This window comes from Schistocerca serialis, chromosome 7 (genome assembly GCF_023864345.2).
Source record: "Schistocerca serialis cubense isolate TAMUIC-IGC-003099 chromosome 7, iqSchSeri2.2, whole genome shotgun sequence".
Classification (NCBI taxonomy): Eukaryota; Metazoa; Arthropoda; class Insecta; order Orthoptera; family Acrididae; genus Schistocerca; species Schistocerca serialis.
In genome coordinates this window covers 394,915,314-394,932,216 of record NC_064644.1, presented here as the reverse complement: position 1 = coordinate 394,932,216, position 16,903 = coordinate 394,915,314, and the positions used below count along the sequence as shown (strand labels likewise).

Sequence of the window (16,903 nt, the reverse complement as noted above, 5' to 3'; positions counted from 1 at the left end):
TATCGATAAAGTAATTGTGAAAATGATCTAATCTATGGAACATGACATAACTAAACTAAACTAAACTATGCTGCATGTCTATCCTGTTCTTTTACCCCTCCCTTGGGGAACGTGTCTGGGATGTTTTTGGGAATGTTCCGCATAGTCTGTCATTGACATAAGAACAGTCTCACCATTGTCTTTTGTTCCCTTTTACTTTCTTTGTTTACCTTCTCCTCTTGTTCCTCTGCTTCGGCATTTGAGGCTCCTCTTTTTCTTCTTCCTCCCTGTGTGCTCCTGATGGCCAGCCCATGCGTCTGACATGTAACAGGTGATGGGTAACGCATAATTCCCGGCCCCGGGTTGACAGATGGGGTTCGCATGTACCCCCTGGTACAGACCAAGCCCAGGGAGGAGTGATTGTCTGAGCTGCTACCTTCCCAAGTTGTCAATTGATCCCTCTGTCAGGTGTTCTGGAGGTGTGACTTGAGGTGTGAACAGTCACCTAAGACAGGTGCGCCCCATTGTGAAGGGGGCCCCAGTTGGAAGGAGTGTGCCATCGGAGACACTGGCAATCGTGGGGGATTTTCTTGCAATGAGACAATCATCTTCACAATCGGTGTCTACAAAACATAAACGGAATGAGGCTAACGATTCCGAGACCCTTCCAGCTGTACCACGGTTTCACGTTCTGAAGACGGTCAGTCCTTCGCTATGCTAAATCCACTTATTATTCTGAAAGGTGTTGATACAATTGCTGGCCCTGTGAATCCTGCTGTCATTCACACAATGGTACTTTGTTTTTGGAGACTACTTCTGATTCTCAAGCACAACTGCTTGCAGCTTCGCTCTTCCACAGCTATCCTGTTTGTGTCGAGGCCCATACAACTCTGAATCCTTCCCATGGTGTTATTTACACTAGGCTGCTCGATGGTCTGACACAGGCAGAAAACCAATCTTACCTCTCTGAACAGGGTGTCATTGCCGTCTGTCGGGTGATGAAAAAGTTAGCCCTGTAATGGCCTGTCTCTCGCCATGCATCTCCAGCTCCCTTGTTTATGTGTCTGTGCGTCCGTCCCTCTTATGCCGTCTCAACACTATCCACCATTGTGGCATCCGTTTGGCCAGTGGCGCCTTTTAAACTACCTTGGTTGAGAGTCTGTATGCTGAAACTGCTGAACTACCGCTGTCCTACTGCTGTGACTTTCTCCTCAGCAGGTATGCATGCCATTTGTCTGCCATGCATGGCCACCCATCCTGTGTATCCTTCTTCGGTGATTCCTTTGATTGCCAGTATTGGATGCGTCCTTCTTCTCTGTTACCTCCTGGAGTTCATTTTCGGCACTTTCTACGGCTGCTTATCTTCACACTACCTGCAACTTTCCTGGTGTGTGTGAACCGTTCATCACCTTGGCATCATGAAGCGGGCCGTGTTACCCTTGGCCTTCATTGGCTTACTAAGGATACTACTCCAGCCTCACTCTATTGCCTTCAGTTTCATGATCTTTGCATGGAACTTCGTTATAGTACATTTTGTGTACACTGATGGCTCTTGGACTGACGGTGGTGTAGGTTGTGCCTTCGTCATTAACACCCACATCTTTCAATATCGGCTTCTGGCACACTACTCAGTATTTACAGCTGAGCTCTTCACTTTGTATCAGGGCATGGAGTACATCTGGTGACACAGACATTTCAATTGTGCCCTCTGCTCAGACTCTCTCAGTGCCCTTCAAAGACTACTTGCACTGTACACCGCCCATCCCTTAGTGCAACAGGCCCAGGAAAACTGTCACTTGGTCACTGTTAGGTGGAGCCACTGTGATGTTTATGTGAGTCCCCGGTCATGTACGTGTGCCAGGAAACAAGGCTGACAACGCTGCTTCCAATGTTGCGGTCTTCATACCTCAGCCCATTAGTTCCTGTATTCCCTCCAGTGATCTCCGTGTTGTCGTCTGTCAGGAGGTGGTGTCCCTTTGGCATCGGCATTGGCCCTCCCTTCATGGGAATAAGCTCTGCATAATTAATCCTCTCCCAGTGCCTTGGAGGACTTCCTCTTGGCCCTTCCTCCGTCTGAGCTACTGGCCGTTTTAGCAAATGACTCGTGAGCTGTCAATCGCATTCTACTGTTTATCCGTCAAAGCAATATTGTGAAGGCCATTTAATTTTTGGTTTTGGACCTCCATTTCTGTATGGTGTCTTTTGTAGAGCTGTTTCTCCACATCCCTGTTTTTAGCTGTCTTCTATTATGTCAGTTGGGATTGACGTATAGTCATTTTTTAATGCCTCTCTGTCTTTGTGTTCTATAGTTTTGACTTGGGCCTGTATGACCCCAGTTGTTTTTGTGCCCTAAAGCAAAACAAACAAACAAACAATCGGAACAGTCTCATCACTGTTTATACGATCCATTTTTCTTTCTTCGTTCATCTTTTCCTATCCTTCCTCTGCTTTGGTATTTGAGGTTCCTCTTTCGTCTTTTTCTTCTTCTCCCTCCCTGTGCACTCCTGAACGGTAACCCATGCATCTGACGCATAACAGGTGACTGGGTAATGTATAATTCCCAGCTCCGGCTCGCACATATTCCATGGTACAGGCCAGGCCATGGGAGGGGTGACTGCCTTAGCTGCTACCTTCCCAAATTGCTGATTGATCCCTCTGTCAGGTGTTCGGGAGGTGTGACCTGAGGTGTGAACAATCACCTAAGGCAGATGTGCCCCCTTTTGAAGGAGCGTGCAATTGGAGATGCTGGCAATTATGGAGGACTTTCTTGTATTGAGCCAATCATCTTCACAGTCAGTGGCTACAAAACATGAATGGAATGAGGCTATCAATTCAAAGACTCTCCCAGCTGCACAGTGGTTCCTCGTGTTTTCCTGTACTGAAGATGGTCAGTCGTTCGCTATGGTAAATCCACTTGTTATTCTGAAAGGTGTTGATACAATTGCAGGCCCTTTGAATCCTGCTCTCGTTTATACAATGGTACTTTGCTTTTGGAGACTACTTCTGATTCTCAAGCACAACAAGTGCTTGCAGCTTCACTCTTCCACGACTATCCTGTTTGTGTCGAGGCCCATGTAACTCTGAATTCTTCCCTTTGTGTTATTTACAGTAGGCCGCTTGATGGTCTAACACAGGCAGAAATCCAATCTTACCTCTCTGATGAGGGTGTCATTGCCATCCACCGGGTGATGAAAGAGATAGCTTCTTCATTAGTGGCCACCCGCACTCTACTTCTCACCTTTGATAGAGTGGTGCTTCTGTCCAAGATCAAAATACACTATGAAATTATCACAGTCCCACTGTACATTCCGAACCCGGTGTGCTGCTACCAGTGTCATCATTCCAATCACACTAGAACGTCTTGTCGACACTGAGCCCCATGTGTAACCTGTGGTAGGGATGCACATCCTCGTCCCCATTGTATCAGCTGCAGTGGTAACCATGCCACCTCCTCCTGCAATTGCCCTGTGTGTCTCAATGAGTGGGCTATCCAGGAGTTTTGGGTGAAGGAAAAAGTGCCTTACTCGGTCGCTCGCAAGTTGTTGGCTAGTCGGGAACTCTGTGTCTATAATCTGGTACCTACAGTACTGTTCTTGCTACCTCTCACTCCATGAAGGACATGGCCACGCATACGTGCAACCTCACATTCAGCTTTGAGGTTGTGAAATCATCCAATGTCATGGTAGTGTCCCTGTCTCCTCCTTCAGCTGTGCAACATGCCACCAAACTGTCACCTCTCAGGGTGAAGTCACCAGCTATACAATTGGCAGGCCAGAAAGGACAGAAGGAATACTCTCATGAAGGTTTCCTACATCCCTCCAGGCAACCAATATCTGAATCTTCCTCTGCAAACCAGAAAGGCTCAAAGGAGTCAAACAAAGGCAAATGGTCTCCTCATTCGCCGACTTGAAGATCCTCTTTGACTGTGTCACCATGTGATACCTTCGCCCGGCCAACCTCTGTGTCACTGGTGTGCAGTACAGAATGTTTTGCTGCACTGTACTTCACAGGCTGATAGCAGAAAAATGGCGATGCTCCTGTAGACCACAGGGAGCAGGATCCGAATTGTGGTCTTTGATCCAACATAGAGCATTTATGGCTGCTCTTAGCGTAGCAGTGTCCACTTGTTCTCTGCCTTCAGGAAAAAATTGTCCTCACAACCACTTTGAGCTCTCGTGTTTCCTCCTGGTCCATTTTGACCTTCCCTCTGAGTTCGGCATTCCATCTCATGAGGGAGACATGCTGCTCATATGGGATGCCCGTTCATAGTCAACCCATCTCCCTGACTATCTGCCTACAAGCTGTTGCAGTTCCCTTTTCCTTCCTCACTTGACCTTTTCCCTTTGTAATGTTTACATCCCTTCATCATTCAGTATTACCAGGGCAGACTTTCTCCAGCTTATTGGGCAGCTACCTCACCCCTTTCTGCTGCTCGGTGACTGTAGTGTGCACCATCCGTTTTGGGGTTGTGCACTGCCCAGCTTGCACATCGTCTCGAGTGGTTCATTCTCTCTGACACATACTCGAGTGACCATTTCTCGTGTGCAATCCATTTGTTGACACCTACCCACCTATGTTCACACCCAAATGGCAACTTGGCATTGGGAAGGCGTTATAGAAGATAGATCAGGGATGGTACATTAGTAAGCACTGTGTCAGCAGCAGCCCAGAAAATTTGAGAACAGAGTAAAAAGCAAAGATAGATTGAGGAAAGAGAAGTGAAAACTGCAAATAATTTCATGCCCCTCTCTCCCCTCCCTGCTCTGTGTTGTGTGGTTCAGTTCTTAATTGCACTATACCTCTCTTGTCTTCCTATTGTATCTCCACTTCTCTCTGGACAGAAGCTGGTGCAGTGGTGACCATTGTACTATCTCTGATATACTTTCCAACACCTCACCCTTTATCTTTATCTACCCACGTCCTCACTACAATTGGGTCCCTCTCATCCTGGGTTCCTGAGCTACTTGCCCTTCCTTTCCAACCTTCCACAACCAATGCCCCTCTCTTCCCTTAGAAGGAATCAATGGGTCTAAAAGCTATGATAGCATCACCACATTCACTATTGTGTGTCTCTGTTCCCAATACTAAACATTCTGCCTCCTGAAATTAAGTACTGGCCAGCCATTGTGTCTCAGAAGTTATTAATTTTCTCAGTTGAATTTTCCTTTGATATAACTGAATATTTTCTGTTACACAAAATAAATGTGCTTCATAATTAAGTTTCACCATTTGTGTTTTTTATTGTCCTCCAGCTCTGGACACTACCACTGAGACTGGAAAACTATAATTGTACTTCAGTCTACAGGGTAATTATAAAGTCCATGAATTAAAACTAAAAAACTAAACTCTGTGATCAGGCCCTGAAAACCATTCAATGTAGATCAGCTGGTGTCTCATCATCCACCAACATGGCTTCATGTGGATGCAGTCTTAAGGGACATGTGGTCAGCACACCACTCTGCCGGCTGTTATCAACTTTCAAACCTTGGAGCCACTACTTCTACAAGCAGCTCCTCAGTTGGCACCACGAGTCTTACTGCATAATGTTCCAGTCCCCTCACAGGAAAAATACCGGGAGTTGAACATAAAACGTTTTAAAATATCAGTGTAGGTAAATGGCTAAACATAATGTACAAACTCTCAGAGTGTTATTTATTTTTAATTTGGAAGACTGCCCACAGAGGCGCCACCAGCCATAGTGGCTGAAAATGGTGGTTATCCAGCCGGAGAGAGCATTTTGAATGCTAGAATTTGACTTTTGCCAGTTGATAGTGAGTGTGCAAAGAGCTTTCCATGGGGAGTTTTTACAAGACAGCAGCAGTTTACAACAACATTGTAAAGTAGTACAATGCATTTGAGGAGGATGGATGGTTGTGTGGTGCAAAATGTTCGAACCAACAGGGTGTTACAGAACAGACAGTGGACCATGTGAGGGAGATGATATTGTGAAGTTCCACAAAATCTATGTATCGAGCTAGTGCAAAACTCAACATCCGTCAGCGAACAATGTGGAAAATCCTTCATAAGCGATGGTGAGTGAAACTGTATGAATTGCTGTTCATGCAAGCCGTAAGCCATGATGAGGAACTGCACTGTCTAGTGTTTTGCATTGGCATGCAGAACCGTCTTGAGAATGACAACTTCCCAAGCAAATTAAGTTTCAGTGACAAGGCCTCTTTTTATCCTTGGGGAAAGATTGTTGTTCTTTCCACCTTGTGACCTTTTTTTTGTGTGATTACTTCAAGGATAAAATTTTTGTTCCAACTCTCCCACAAAATCTCAAAAACGTCTGATTCCGCATCACAACAGCCGTTCTCACCTTCACTCCTCTTATGCTGGCTCTAGTATGGGTAGAATTGGGCTGCTAGTTAGATGTGTGCAATTTGATGAAGGGTGGATACACAGAACATTTATAAACATTCTAAAAAAGCTTTGAGAATTTAATAATATTATCTGTTATCTGTTCTTGGCCATTTATTTGTAACAGTTTTTTTCAAATGAACCTGGATTTTAAAATTACCCAGTATTTATTTGTCAGTATTCATACTACAACTCTGGCAGGTAGACTTCCTGCTCTTCAGACCATGAATTAAAAGGTATATCCCAGTTTACTATGTATGATTTTCTTATGTTTTTAATTTGAATATGGATTTTGTTTTCAGTTGTGTGATGCCCTAGCTAAAGAACACGATGTCATCCGTGTTGCTTATTGGAAATATATTGCAAGAGTACTTGCCAGTAAAGCTTCAGCCAATAATCTTAGCAGTGATACAAGAGGAGGAGGTGATACCATTTAATTTTATTAACAAGATTTTACCTATCTCCTGGGCTCTGTACAAATGCTGTTACTTTTAAATGGCACTCTAAATGAATTCAGTTTATTTAAGAACCTGCAGGACCATCCATATATTTGCAGACTAATATATGAATCAGTGTTTCTTTTGTAATCACTTTTATCATCTGAGGTAACTACAAAGTTGTATAAAACATATAACTTGCAGTATTTTTCTGTGATACACTTATGTATATTACTGTACATTCTTAAAGTTACTTTATTTTTACAACTTGTATATGAGTGTTGAAAGAACTTACTGCTTTCCACTTAAGATAAATAGCTTAGCACATCTTTTGCTTTCTTATGCGATTAACACTGTACAAAGACTGTATACAATAAACAGATATCAACAGTAAACTTATTTGAATCTCTGTGATTTATTATAATCATTTAGTGACATATAATACATAAAAATCCTTATGTTACTTATGGCTGTACAAATGTTTAATAGATTCTATCTCCTATTACATATAAATATGTAACACCCCCCCCCCCCCCACTAAAAAAAAAAAAAAAAAAAAAAAAAAAAAAAAAAAAAAAAAAAAAAAAAAAACCATTTTTAGCTTGTGAACTGTAGTATCCCTCTTATGCCAGAACCACTAATGTACCTACAAGAAAAAGGCAATTTTGATGTACATGTATTGACAAGTTTAATTTTTGTGTTCTTTGTTATGTCAAAACATTGAATCAGTTGCCCTGGTGGTGTAGGAAAGAATGCAGTGTCCTTTATCATGAAAGTTTATAATGGGCATACTTTGTGATGCCACAACATCAAATGCCACATTTGCGATTTGACACTCTGTTAAGAACCATCAGTGTGCTGTGCAGTAATGAATGTGCTACACAAGTTGAGTAAGTATCCTTATAAATTTTCTTGCACGTGGTTACCGTTGTGTATTTTGTCATTATTTTTTTAAACTTTGGATATAACAATGTGACTGATAACACTTAAACTGTTCACTTAAGAGATCAGTTCTTGATACACGACTTTATTGTGAGAAAAGAATGTATTTCAACAGTGTAGCCAGGAAAACACTGCACTTTATTTGCTACTCTTTTGTGGTGAGCAGTAATTATTAAACAGTGTGTATGATATTACAAGAATAATACGTGGTATGGCCAAAGAGGAGTATGAAGGAACTGAAATGATACTGGCATCTTGCAGAGTAGTAGTATCAAATATGAATGTGGTCGCACTAAAAGTCTTATAAGTTTTAATTTACTTTCACTTTCCATTAGTTATGGAGTTAGTGACTATAATCAGCAAAAGACTCTAGAGTCATTCCATACCAGTTGCTCCAAGGGGAAAAAAAAGATTACTTCACCATATTAGAAAAATATGATACTTCCTGGGTGAATTCTCTAATGTTTAGCGAACTCAAAAATATTTAAAAATTTTCTATTATCACTTAGTAACAGTGGCCATTTTTGTTTCAGGCCACATTTTTTTGCATGTGCAACCATCTGTAGTTTTTTAATTATTCAGTAATGGGATGTAATAGGTCTTTAAAATAAAAAGCATTTAGTTCAGCACATTCTGGCCAACAAATTAAAACCATTATCACCTAGCAAAATACATTCCTTAATATATTTTTGATATCTCAAAGTTATTGGTCAAAAATAAAAAAAAAGACCCTCAATTTTTGAATAGTAGTTCTCTGAAGACGGAGTAATTTATCAGCCTTAATATTTTTTATGCTGTTATGCTGTATAGTATTGTTACTTTTTATTGAGTGTAAGTGGTGAGAAGCTTACACTTAAAACGGATTTTTTGAATTTTTTCATTTTTTGGCGTGCAGTATCTAGGTTAGGGGACTAGATGAAAATCTGAAAATTACACACTTAATATGACTTTTATGATCTCAAACTTCAGTATAAATTTCAACTTAGAGAATCAGTTGGAAGGTAGGGAAAAAACTTACAGATATGAGTCAAAAACACATTTTTAACATTTGCGATATCTAGTCTAATGCAGTAAAGTACAATATTATGAAAAAAAAAGTTGCTACTCACCATATAGCAAAGATACTGAGTCACAGATAGGCACAATAAAAAGACTGTCAGAAATAAAGCTTTCAGCTAGTAAGGCCTTTGTCAACAATAGACAAAGGAGGAGGCTGGGGTGGGGAGGGGAAGGGATAGTATGGTAGGGGTGGTGGACAGTGAAGTGCTGCTGTTTAGATGGAGGGCAGGGGAGAGGTGGGGAGGGGGAGCAGGGAGAAATAGCCAAAAAGGAGAGAAGTAAACAAACTAGGTGTGATGGTGGAATGACGGTTGTGTAGTGCTGGAGTGGGAACAGGGAAGGGGCTGGATGGGTAAGGACAGTGACTAAAAAAAGTTGAGCCCAGGAGGGTTACGGGAATGTAGGGTGTATTGCAGGGGAAGTTCCCACCTGTGCAATTAAGAAAATCTGCTGTTGGTGGGAAGGATCCATATGGCACAGGCTATGAAGCAGTCATTGAAATGAGGGATGTCATGTTTGACAGCGTGCTCAGCAACAAGATGGTCCACTTGTTTCATGGCCACAGTCTGTGTGTGGCCACTCATTTGGACAGACAGCTTGTTGGTTGTCATGCCACATAGAATGCAGCACAGTGGTTGTAGCTTAGCTTGTAGATCACTTGACTGGTTTCAACCCCACTGCCCCCAAATCACACCCTGTTAACTTTCCAGAACTTCCTAATCTCGAACCTTGCCTCACCATCATTCCCCGAATCCCTTAACATGCAAACTAACTTTATATCCACAGAAAGAACCACAATCTGCCATCTAAAAACTGATCCTAACCTTATAATCCTACATGCGGACAAAGGCTCCACCACTGTTTTGAACCGCAAGGATTAGCCAGCCGAAGGACTCCGCTAGCTGTCAGATACTTCCACCTACAAACCTTACCACAGTGACCCCATTCCAGAAATCCATTAGGATCTCATCACTACTCAAATCCTAGGCCCATCCCAGAACCTCTCCCTGGAGTCCATCTCTCTACTACCCCTACCACTCCTCACACTCCTGCCTTCTACACACTTCCTTAAGTCCATAAACCTAACCACCCAGGACGCACCTGTGGCCGGTTACTGCGCCCCCACTGAGAGAATCTCTTCTCTCGTAGACCAACAGCTTCAACCTATTACCTGGAACCTACCCTCCATATAAAGGATACCAACCATTTCCTCCACCCACTCTCCACAGTTCCTTTCCCTTTACCACACGGTGCCCTGCTCATATCGATGCCACCTCCCTTTACACTAACATTCCTAATGCCCATGGCCTTGCCGCTATTGAACACTACCTTTCCCAATGCCTGACGAATTCCAAACCAGCAACCTCCTCCCAAGTTGCTATAACCAATTATATCCTCAGCCACAATTACTTCTCCTTTTAAGGCATTACCTACAAACAAATCTGGGGTATGGCTATGGGCACCTGCATGGCACCATCCTTTGCCAACCTATTCATGGGCCATCTAGAGGAATCCTTCCTGAAAAATCCAGAATCCTAAACCCCTCACATGGTTCAGATTCGTTGATGACATCTTTGCGATCTGGATTGAGAGTGAGGACACCCTATCCACATTCCTCCAGAACCTCAACAATTTCTCCCCCATTTGCTTCACCTGGTCCTACTCATCCCAACAAGCCACCTTCCTAGATGTTGACCTACACCTCAGAGATGGCTATATCAGTACCTCCATCCATGTCAAACCTACTAACCACCAGCAACACCTCCACTTCGACAGCTGCCACCCTTTCCATACCAAGAAGAGCCTTCCGTATAGCCTAGCCAACCATGTTTGTCGCATCTGCAGTATGAGCGGTCCCTCTTGATATTACTGAGGGTCTCACTGAAGCCTTCACAGACTGTAATTATCCTCCCAACCTTGTACAAAAACAAATGTCCCGTGCCTTATCTTTCCAGTCTCCCACCACCACCCAAAGTCCCACCGTAAGGCCACAGAGAAACATTCCCCTCGTAACTCAGCACCACCAAGGGCTGGAGCAACTGAATTACATTCTCTGCCAGGGTTTCGACTAACTCGAGAAATGTCCTGCCCACTATCCTTCCCACCCCTCCCACAGTGGTATTCCGCCGTCCACCAAACCTACACAATATACTCGTCCATCCTTACACAACCCCTGCTTCGACCCCTTACCTCATGGCTCATACCCCTGTAATAGACCTAGATGCAAGACCTGTCCCATACATCCTCCCCCCCACCACCTACTCCAGTCTGATCACAAACATCACCTATCCCAGTCAAAGGCAGGGCACCTGTGAAACCAATCATGTGATCCACAGCTAAGCTGCAACCACTGTGCTGCATTCTATGTGGGCATGACAACCAACAAGCTGCCTGTCCACATGAACGGCCACCGACAAACTGTGGCCAAGAAACAAGTGGACCACCCTGTTGCTGAGCATACTGCCAAACATGACATCCTTCATTTCAATGTCTGCTTTGCAGCCTGTGCCATATGGATCCTTCCTGCCAACAGCAGCTTTTCTGAATTGTGTGGGTGGGAACTTACCCTACAACATATCCTATGTTCCCGCAACCCTCCTGGGCTCAGCTTTCGTTAGTAACTGTCCTCGCCCATTCAGCCCCTTCCCTGCCCCCATTCCAGCACTACACAGCCGTCATTCCACCATCAAACCCAGTCTGTTTACTTCTCTCCTTTTCCACTGTTTCCTGCCTGCTGTCCCTGCCCACCTCTGCCCTGCCTTCCATCTAACCAGCAGCACTTCACTGTCTGCCACCCCTACCATACTATCCCTCCCTTCCCCTCCCCGTCCCAGTCTCCTCCTAACCCCCACCCAGTTGCCACTCCCATCATGCAGGGGTGCTGCTGCTCGCAGTGTGGTTTCAGTTGCCTGAGACTGCAGTCGTGTGTTTGGTTTCTGCATGTGTGTGTGTGTGTGTGGGGGGGGGGGGGGTGTCTATTGTTGATGAAGGCCCTACTGGCCCAAAGTTTTATTTGTGACAGTCTTTTTGTTGTACCTATCTTCGACTCAGGAGCTCTGCTATATGGTGAGTAGCAACTTCCCTATTCATAATATCATCCTGGATTTTCCATTGTTGGAATAAAGTACAGGGTGATCAACTGTTAATGGTACTGATTTTGTGGCATGTGGCCGCCGTGTCCATAGTGTGGTTGACAGATCTGCAGTAAATGTAGTACAGTTTATCATGTAGGTTATTTCTAACACACATGACATAAAAACGTAAAAAAAAAGTAAATTAAGCATCTATACAAAGCAAGGGGTGCTGGAACTGCCTCCCTTTATTGTTCAAGCATTTCTGATACCTGCTTAGAAAATTGCTCGTTGCACTTTGTTGTTCCCTCTGAGAAATGGCAGCAATTTCTTGACAAAAATTTATTGTTTTAGTTCATCTAAAGTGTGTGGATTCCACTTGTACAGTTTCTCTTTTAATGCCCCCTCAGAAAAATTTCAGGAGGTTAAATCGGGGAAACCAGGGGTCATATGTTATTACCTTGAAACAAGTCATGAATTTCCTGTAATGAGAAGGTGGCTGTAGTGCCCTCTCAGAGTCATGCTGAAAGGTCACAAAGTATGGTCTCTCACAGTCAACTGGCAAAAACAGGCCACCAAATGTGTTCCTTACATCTCTCGCTTTCCTGGAAAAGAATAGGACCTATTATTATCTCATCACCAATGCCACACTCCTATTTTTTGCTGTTGCAGGAGTGCTTTGTGTGTGATGTTGATATGTTAGGCTTTTCAGAGCTCCAATAATGGTTATTTTATGAATTAATTTCTCCATCATGCACCCTATTCAAAATCCACTCATGAAACAGTAACCTCTTTGCAGGACCACCCGATTTAAGTTCATGCACTGCAGTTATTTTATAGGATTGTACCATTTACCATTGGTAATTTATAGCTGGTCCTGTGGCTCACAGGAAATTCCCATTTGCTGAGAAAGATGTTGAACTGAATTTCTAGGAGACCTTTCCAAAGCATGTCCAGTGTTATGAAGAGTTTTCTCTGTGAGTACTGTAAGTGGTTGTCTGTGTTTCCTTCAATAACACTTCCCATTTCACAAAATTTATTGACCAATTGATCAGTCATATGCCAATTGGAAAACAGAATCAGGAAATTCCTCTCAAAGTAATCTGCTTACTGCACACGTGGATTCTGTACACACGTATGAGTCACACATGTATTTCCCGTTTCAGTTGAAACATTTTCACTCAATATACTGCTTTGTTCTGCTTAACAAACATAGGATACCTGCACAAAATTTCTAAACAAAAAAAACCTCGCAGTGGAGGGGAAATATACTGCCCACCAGTGCTGGTACCGGCTTGCCACTGGCAGGGGAAAAAATTTCCTGCCTGGCGGTTGCATGAATGATTGATCACCTTGTATATCAGTTATATAATTTAAGCTTATCTATGCTTACTTGTTATTTTTTGTTGAAAATGAACCAACTAATTATGTTATCATATTCTTGTCTAATTTGTTTTTACTACACTGCTCATTGAACAGCTGAGAAACTTCTTCACTCAGTTTGGGCATTAGGTTAAAAATTCTACAATCACTGTTGTAAATTTCAGGGGGGACAGCTTCTTCATTACATTTTTAACTGCAATCTGACCTTTATCCCTCTCAACTTTTTTAAATGAGGTCCATGGTCCAAGTGGGTGATAAAATGTAACATAAACTTCTTGGTTTGACAATCAGTATTATCAACTTTGACAATCCACCACTGTTAATCGAAATTGCTAGCTACTATGTCTTTATTATGAAGTGTTAGCAGTAAAAGTTTTCCACATTGGTGAAGTTCACTATCAGGGTTGTTGCAGTGAACATACAAGTGAAACTGTTATGAGACTTGTAGAGGTCTTGTGTGTGCTTGCATTTTACTTACTCTTGACAGAATTTAAACATTTATAGGTCTGGTTCTCATAGGTCCATTGCAGCCTAGCTTTTGTTACAGTTCGCTTTGTTATACCCTTGGTCCCATCACACACATTCTTCCCATGACATGAATCAAAACAGTGTTATTCTACATCAAGTCCAAAATCTTCTTTGTGGAAGGAGATGTTAATTTTTTTGTTTTTATGTTAGTTTGCAGCACCCTAGAGAAGGAGGCCGCCCCCCCCCCCTCCCCTCCACCCCCAATGAACCATGGACCTCGTCATTGTTGGGAAGGCTTGCGTGCCTCAGCAATACAGATAGCCATACCGTAGGTGCAACCACAGGGGAGGGGTATCTCTTGAGAGGGCAGACAAACGTGTGGTTCCTGAAGAGGGGCAGCAGCCTTTTCAGTAGTTGCAGGGACAACAGTCTGGATGATTGACTGATCTGTGGCCTTGTAGCACTAACCAAAACGGCCTTGCTGTGCTGGTACTGCGAATGGCTGAAAGCAAGGGGAAACTACAGCCGTAATTTTTCCCAAGGGCGTGCAGCTTTACTGTATGGTTAAATGATGATGGCGTCCTCTTGGATAAAATATTCCGGAGTTAAAATAGTCCCCATTCGGATCTCCAGGTGGGGACTACTCAAGAGGACATCGTTATCAGGAGAAAGAAAACTGGCGTTCTACGGATCAGAGCATGGAATGTCAGATACCTTAATCGGGCAGGTAGGTTAGAAAATTTAAAAAGGGAAATGGATAGATTAAAGTTAAATATACTGGGAATTAGTGAAGTTCAGTGGCAGGAGGAACAAGACTTTTTGGTCAGGGTTATAAATACAAAATCAAATAGGGGTAATGCAGGAGTAGGTTTAATAATGAATAAAAAAATAGGAGTGCAGGTAAGCTACTACAAACAGCACAGTGAACACATTATTGTGGCAAAGATAGACACGAAGCCCGCACCTACTACAGTAGTACAAGTTTATATGCCAACCAGCTCTGCAGATGAGAAAGAAATTGATGAAATGTATGATGAGATAAAAGAAATTATTCAGGTAGTGAAGGGAGATGAAAATTTAATAGTCATGGGTGACTGGAATTTGATAGTAGGAAAAGGAAGAGGAAGAAACGTAGTAGGTGAATATGGATTGGGGGTAAGAAATGAAAGAGGAAGCCGCCTGGTAGAATTTTGCACAGAGCATAACTTCATCATAGATAACACTTGGTTCAAGAATCATGAAAGAAGGTTGTATGCATGGAAGAACCCTGGAGATACTAGAAGGGATCAGATACACTTCTGGCCATTGAAATTGCTACACCACAAAGATGACGTGCTACAGACGCGAAATTTAACCAACAGGAAGAAGATGCTGTGATACGCAAATGATTAGCTTTTCAGAGCATTCACACAAGGTTGGCGCCGGTGGTGACACCTACAATGTGATGACAGGAAAGTTTCCAACTGATTTCTCATACACAACCAGCATTTGACAGAGAAATGCGTACCATCACGTTTCCGACTTCGTTGTAGGTCGGATTGTAGCCTGTAGCGATTGCGGTTTATTGTATCGTGACATTGCTGCTTGCGTTGGTCGAGATCCAATTACTGTTAGCAGAATGTGGAATCAGTGGGTTTAGGAGGGTAATACGGAACGTCATGCTGGATCCCAACGGCCTCGTATCACTAGTAGTTGAGATGACGGGCATCTTATCCGCATGGCTGTAATGGATCGTGCAGCCACGTCTCGATACCTGAGTCAACAGATGGGGACGTTTGCAAGACAACCACCATCTGCACAAACAGTTCGATGACATTTGCAGCAGCATGGACTATCAGCTCGGAGACCATGGCTGCGGTTACCCTTGACGCTGCATCACAGGCAGGAGCGCCTGCGATGGTGTACTCAACGATGAACCTGGGTGCACGAATGGCAAAACGTCATTTTTTCGGATGAATCCAGGTTCTGTTTACAGCATCATGATGGTCGCATCTGTGTTTGGTGACATCGCTGTGAACGCACTTTGGAAGCGTGTATTCGTCATTGCCATACTGGCGTATCACCTGGCGTGATGGTATGGGTTGGCATTGGTTACTTGTCTCGGTCACCTCTTGTTCACATTGACAGCACTTTGAACAGTGGACGTTACGTTTAGATGTGTTACGACCCGTGGCTCTACCCTTCATTCGAGCCCTGCAAAACTCTACATTTCAGCAGGATAATGCACAACCGCATGTTGCAGGTCCTGTACGGGCCTTTCTGGATACAGAAAATGTTCGACTACTGCCTTGTCCAGCACATTCTCCAGATATCTCACCAATTGAAAATGTCTGGTCAATGGTGGCCGAGCAACTGGCTCATCACAATACGCCAGTCACTACTCTTGATGAACTGTGGAATCATGTTGAAGCTGCATGGGCAGCTGTACCTTGACACGCCATCCGAGCTCTGTTTGACTCAATGCCTGGGCATATCAAGGCCGTTATTACGACCAGAGGTGGTTGTTATGGGTACTGATTTCTCAGGGTCTATGCACCCAAATTGCATGAAAATGTAATCACATGTCAGTTCTAGTGGAATGTATTTGTCCAATGAATACCCGTGTATCATCTGCATTTCTTCTTGGTGTAGCAATTTTAATGGCCAGTAGTGTAGATTATATAATGTCAAGACAGAGATTTAGGAACCAGGTTTTAAATTGTGAGACATTTCCAAGGGCAGATGTGGACTCTGACCACAATCTAATGGTTATGAACTATAGATTAAAACAGAAGAAACTACAAAGAGGTGGGAATTGAAGGAGATGGGACCTGGATAAACTGACTAAACCAGAGGTTGTACAGAGTTTCAGGGAGAGCATAAGGGAACAATTGATAGGAATGGGGGAAAGAAATACAGTAGAAGAAGAAAGGGGAGCTTTGAGGGATGAAGTAGTGAAGGCAGCACAGAGGAAAGTAGGTAAAAAGATGAGGGCCAGCAGAAATCCTTGGGTAACAGAAGAAATATTTAATTTAATTGATGAAAGGGGAAAATATAAAAATGCAGTAACTGAAGCATGCAAAAAGGAATGCAAACGTCTCAAAAATGAGATCAACAGGAAGTGCAAAATGGCTAAGCAGGGATGGCTAGAGGACAAATGTAAGGATGTAGAGGCTTATCTCACTAGGGGTAAGACAGATACTGCCTACAGGAAAATTAAAGAGA

At 43.2% G+C, this 16,903-nt stretch overlaps 1 protein-coding gene across 1 annotated transcript in view; it reads left to right on the top strand.

Moving 5' to 3' along the window:
- LOC126412743 (protein farnesyltransferase/geranylgeranyltransferase type-1 subunit alpha) overlaps positions 1-7,181 on the top strand; it is a 78,791-nt gene extending 71,610 nt beyond the window's left edge. The window contains exon 7 of the mRNA XM_050082481.1: positions 6,642-7,181. Coding sequence (XP_049938438.1) covers positions 6,642-6,776 — 135 coding nt within the window. The 3' untranslated portion in view covers positions 6,777-7,181. The remainder of the gene's footprint in view (positions 1-6,641) is intronic.
- The last annotated feature ends 9,722 nt before the right edge of the window (positions 7,182-16,903 follow it).